This window comes from Eptatretus burgeri, chromosome 1 (genome assembly GCF_056783735.1).
Source record: "Eptatretus burgeri isolate ZD-2024b chromosome 1, Ebu_testis_v1, whole genome shotgun sequence".
NCBI lineage: Eukaryota > Metazoa > Chordata > Myxini > Myxiniformes > Myxinidae > Eptatretus > Eptatretus burgeri.
In genome coordinates, this window is record NC_140961.1 from 38,163,981 (window position 1) to 38,169,980 (window position 6,000).

The 6,000-nt window shown below is 41.5% G+C and overlaps 1 protein-coding gene across 3 annotated transcripts in view; it reads right to left on the minus strand.

Moving 5' to 3' along the window:
- SNX14 (sorting nexin 14) overlaps window positions 1-6,000 on the minus strand; it is a 47,971-nt gene that overhangs the window by 38,703 nt on the left and 3,268 nt on the right. For all 3 annotated transcript variants that reach the window (XR_015057768.1, XM_085879732.1, XM_085879724.1), the window contains exons 2-3: window positions 4,544-4,667; window positions 992-1,071 (exon numbers count right to left, since the gene is read on the minus strand). Coding sequence is in view for 2 of the 3 variants with exons in the window: in XM_085879732.1 (XP_085735858.1) it covers window positions 992-1,071; window positions 4,544-4,667 (204 nt within the window). In the remaining variant the exon portion in view is untranslated. The remainder of the gene's footprint in view (window positions 1-991; window positions 1,072-4,543; window positions 4,668-6,000) is intronic.

The window sequence follows — 6,000 nt, forward strand, 5'->3', positions numbered from 1 at the left end:
ACAATATCTCAAAAAGTTGCAAACAGATTTGGATGAAGCTTGGTGGACAGGTTGGGTGTGTGACCACAACGAATCGATTTGATTTTGGTGAAGATCTGGATCCGGATCCGACTACGAGAATTTTTAAAGTGATTCTTCACCATTGAGAGATTGGGCTCAAAAACGATATATAGCACGATATCTCAAAAATGTATTGGGCCAGATATGTTAGGGTGGAGGTATGTGCTCTACCGAGTGCCTTCCTCATTTAAATGTTGTTCAATCCTTGGAGACAGTGTGCACTTATGCCGCCCAATATCCGCCAAGTCAGCATAACGTCAATAACAATAAAAATAAAACAAATAAAACACATTGAACTCATTTACACTGCTCACCTTACTTCCACAAAAGCCTTCCAAGTCCACACTAAACCTCTCACCACAAATTGCGCAACGTTCTCAGAAGCATTCCTTCTCACTCTCCCACAAAACCCAAGTCGAGAGGAAAGCATAAAATGAACGACCATGATATCCTCCACACACCACCTCAAACGACTGTCAATAATCTTCTATATTAAGGTGCTCATAAACATCCATACAGCATCAGATTATGCTTATGCAAACCTGGAACGAGCAGACTCTCGATGTCGATAACATACTTAAGGCTTAACGCTCTTTTCATTCCTTGTACTTGATTGGAAGATAATTGCAAAGGGAATAAAATTAAAAAAAGAGTCTAGAACATAAGCCTGAGGAAATCCATGGGTCATGGATGAAATGTTGCCCGATACGGTCTGTTCTTTGCTTGAAAATTAGTGGAGTCGTACTTAGTACAAGATCTTGGTTGGATGTGCTTTTTGCATCCAATGTTTCCACAACAGTTCCAGTTCAATTTTTAACAGCAACTGTTAGAATATGGTATGGTCAGTGTACCGTCTCCTGTGAAAGGTCGTTCGGACGGCATACCGATAAACTGATAGGCCGATAGGGGAACAATAATGGGATATACCCACCGATGTCGGTCACATTTAATGTGACCGCAAACAGCACAACCCTTTGGCTGAAACAACTCTTCATCTTTCTCTTCTTCTTTCTGAAAAAAAAGGTGAGATAAATGAAATAATTTCAGTACTCTCAATTATAGACATTTTACAATATGTAAGCATTACAACAAATATATTGCGTTAAACTTAATACACTTATGGATTTTTCTGGGGTGGAGGGTGATGGGATGGGGAGGGGGGCATTGCGATGACTATGCCTTGTGGAGAATTTTTTAGTCCAGAGCATTGCTCTAAACTGGTCACTTGAAAACCTCCGCTCCAAACTGGCATGGAAATCCAATTGGATGTAAAAATTAAACGATTGACATTAAATACAAGTTTAAGAAATGTTTTAAAGTCCTGCCTTATCAACAGGAAATTATGCAGACAAATTGCCTTCAGGCAGCATGAGCATTTAGTTCAGTGTTTGAGATCACAACTTTGCATTAAGTACAACCCTTAATATACCCATCCCACTGCTCCATCTCCATCATCTTGGCTTTTCTGCTCCACCTCTGCAAATCCTATGGAGGTCTAGTCACAGCCAGCAATGAGAACAGCTTTGAGAGTTCAGTGAGAGGTTCCTCATTGGAAAGGCAGAGCTTGAAGTCTCGAGGGGAAAGTGCAAAGTGGCAGCCGAAAGGAAACATCATTTTGAACTGATTAAGCTCCAATACATGCATTTTTAAAAATTATTATTCTTTTTTATTTAAAATGATACTTCACACAAGACACTGTCAATGAAGCGTTTTCAACAATGGCAGAGCTTCGAGTACAATTTCTAGTCAAATGTGCAGAGTGCCTGAAAGATACACTGTGTGACACACATCAACAACATATCACAGACAGGTGAAGCAACTTTGTCATATTTGCACGAAGTAACTGCTCGAGAGGTTCAGGTAAATCAAGCAGTGGTCAAGTGTAATACCTTCATTGTCTCATATACCACACGGTGAATGGAAGAGTGGGAGAGGTTTGAAATCCGCATGGAATTAACAACGCAAGCGAGGAAAATGACAAATTTCAACAAAGGGATACCACAAATTAAGGGTGCGAGTTGAAACATGCAGTAAGAGGTGAAGAGCAGATAAGAGGAAGCAAAGCAATAAACTGCCCATGTGGTTGTTTGAGTTTCTAGAGGGTGGCCCTTGATGGTGTCCCTTTCCATTAATCTTTCCCTTCAAGCTGAAGTTCCACAAGGCAGCGTCTTTGGAAATGCCTTATTCTTGAACGACACCAATGATCTGTCTAAGGCTGCCAGGACAGCCGAGAGCACACTCACCTCTAAGCTGTCTAAGCCTGGGTTTGAATATCGGCCCAGATATAAACCGTCATCCTGGTGTTTCACAAGCAGGGTGATTCATCAGTGTGTGTGCCGTCCATTGGATGGAGGTTAAACTGGGCATCCTACCTGCTGGCATTAATTGGATGTTAAAAAAAGCCCATGGTGTCTTTCACGAAGAGTAGGCGACCTATCGCCAGTACCATGAACAAATTCCAAATTCCTGCACTAACCTTAGTCGGACGTCAGGCATGGCCAGCCGATTCATGAAAGACTTGGGGTAAGCTTCCACCGGTCAACCCCACAAGAACCGAGGAATAATTGTGGCTATTAAAGAAGATCAACGATCTGCCTGATTCTCTTGAAAACAAAGTTTACCATCTTGCCGATGACTCCACACTGTGTAGAAGGATAAATCACTCAAAAGTCCGGTCACTGCCGAATCCCTTTCATCAGAATTTGACAAAATAAAGTTGTTGGTCAGCTACTTGGAACATGACAAATGACGTTCAATACTGGCAAGTTACACATTCTCACACAGTCTCTCAACAAGGATTGTCAATCAAACTACCCAATCCAATTATTTGGACAGATACTGGAAAAAGTGCATCCCAGGAAATCATTAGCCTATCTGCCATAACCTTTCATGGGAGGATTATATCACCAAGTTAGCTTCAAAGGCGAGTTGCAGTCTGGGTATTCTCTGTAGAGCAAAGGCATTCCTCAGCCACACTGTGCTCATCACGATGTAGAAGGTTTACATCAGGAGCATCATGAGCATGAAGTATGGCTCCCCACTCGAGGCTAGTGCTCCTGCTTCTCACCTTTCTTCTCTTGAGGCAGTCAAAAGCAAGACCAAAAGCAATAGCCAGGACTGTTAATGCTCCCACCAGCTGGAAGTTGGTACACTCTCTATTTTGTAGAAGCTTACATAAGGCCTTGCGCTCCTCCTACTCTCTCTTACCTTTGCCCTTCTCAAGTCACCCCATATTGAATGCGTTCCTCAAGAAACCCTCACCTGCTTACCCTCCCGAAGTCCAAGCTACTTGTCCACATGCTTTTACGCATCCCTTTATTCTCAGTCATAATTATGCAAAGATCTCCCAGTGTCAGTTGTCTCGTCGTCCTCACTTTAGTCTTTCAAATGTGCTGAACATCACTACCTCATACACATCCATGATCTCTTCAGCACATATGGCTTCTTTCCCATTCTGTTCCTTTCTGGGCCAATGTTACTCGTTTCTGTGTCATTACCTCCTTGTGTCCATCCATCTTCAGCATCAGAGTTTGTAAACCTGCTGCTCTTTGTCATTTAGCTCCTCCATGAGTTTTGACACTTGTCGAAGAAAAACAAAAACTATTAACATTCTGGATGTTCAAAAACAAGTCAGACTTATTGTCCTCAAGATTTTCCAGCATACTGAACATTTTTTCATTTGAAATTTCCCACTACATCATCAGCCAGAGAGCGCTCTGCTGTAAACGTTCAGGATACTGCACTTACGAGGACCAGGAACTTAAGGTAATGATCAATACAATTTCAAGAAAATTCCTATCAAGAGAATCAGATGAAGAAACTCCGACTAGCATTTACATTGATAAACTTATTTAATTCAGTTCTTCCCCATCGTCCCGGTTTTACCAAATACCGATCACACGATGTCCTTTTTCCACCTTTTCCTTTTCTCTCTCTCCCCTCACTGAACCCAACTCTGTTCCCACCTCATGCCAGAAATTGGAAATTAAGGGCAAGGCAGTGGAACAACACATGGACACAATAAGGGGATAAACAAACAGGAGGAGGAAAGAGAAGAGGGAAGGAAGTGTTAGCAACCTGCAAGTAAAAGAGGAATGGGGTTAGAAATTGCTCCATGCTTGTGTATGCATTAAATAGATGGCGTCAAACATAGGGAAAGGTTCATGGCAGTAGAAAACACAACAGGAAGGGAACGAGAAATATCTAATATGGTGGTGTACTGCCAACCCGAAGCGCAATAGGGAAGAGTGGAATTGAACAAATTGCTACTTAAAAGGAGGTTCCACAAGTGGTGGAGGAGAGTAACTAAAGAGTCGAGGTGAGCAGTAAGCCTGGATTTTGGGGGTTTCATGAGGAGGGGGACTTCTTTCATGGCAGCTCTTCGAATGACTCTCTGAAGGACCAAGGACCTCCAAGGCAAAGGAACTTACAACACCTGGAGATGTTGAAACTAACTATGATGACAGGAAGCTCCAAAACATGCCTTATGTGAGTGCATGGTGGAGAACAGCAGCAAGTTGGGAAACAGCGAGTCTGGGCTGAGTGCGCAGTAGAACGTAACCATGCCCGCTACAAATGCCCAGAAGAACAGCAAGATGTTCAAGAACCTGCAAACAAATAAATAAAAACATAATAAACATATACAAGTCTGAAGACGACGATGGTTCACGAGTGGTATTTGACGATGTAGATTGTTTCAGAAGTCAAGGATGAGACAATGTGATAATGTTTGACCAAGTTATAAAAATGATCAATATGATGTGGTATGAGTGACAGGTTATTAGCTGCAAAATGTCGAAAACCCGGTTTCGTTCAACAACTTTCAAAATTTGACCTTTGCATAACCTTTAAAGGTCACAAAACAATGTTGTGGACATTAAAATAAGGAAACAGGATACGTGCTATAGCTTATTGGAGTTAGTTCGTCGAAGAAGGTCGAAAACCTGGTTCCATTCCCACAACTTTGAAAATTTGACCTTTGTGACCTTTAAAAGTCAAAGGTCAAGGATTATGACCATCGTCATAATGGTCATAATGCAAAAACTTGCAAAAAACGTGCAAAACTTCCTCTGGAACATTCCAGGAACAATATAACGTCATATAGGCTATATGGCATTTCGCACTCCTCGGATTATCCATACTTTGATGAAATCAGCATAAAAACAAACTTGAAGGGGGCGCCACGGGCAAGGTGTTCGAGATAGAGCAAAATGGTTTCAAGACTTTAGGTGGGGAATGACCTCAAGATTATGCATAAAAAATATTGTCATCCTAGCTCTCAAAGTTTGGGTGGTCGTATGATTTTTATGTCAAAATTCGAAATTTTCTAAGTTCGTGACCTTGACCTTGGGACGAAAATGAAAAAAAAAAAAATCGAGCTCCGTGGGGCTATGCAGGTGCCATTGGGCTAACCAATTACTGAAACCACTGCCAGATTCGACAAACACCTCGGAGAAGATGAATTTTTATGTCAAAATCGCTATTTTCTAAGTTCGTGACCTTGTGACCTTGACCTTGGGAAGAAAATGAAAAAAAAAATCGAGCTCCGTGGGGCTATGCAGGTGCCATTGGGCTAACCAAATACAGAAACCCCTGTCAGATTCGACAAACCCCCTAGGAGAAGATGCAAATTGAAATCGGCTACCCCCTAAAAACACATGTTCTGTAGGCGTGGCTCCGCCCATAATGGGCGCACCACGCCCATTTTCAGGAAAACACAACTAGATCATGAAATAAACCTCCCACCAAAACTTTGTCAGGATCGGATCAAAACCCACGGAGCTATGCTCGGGACAGACAGACAGACAGACAGACAGACAGACACACACCAATAACGAATATAGTGGTCACTTATTTTTTTTTTTCGTGAACCAATATACTGTATATATATATATATATATATATATATATATATATATATATATATATATATATATATAT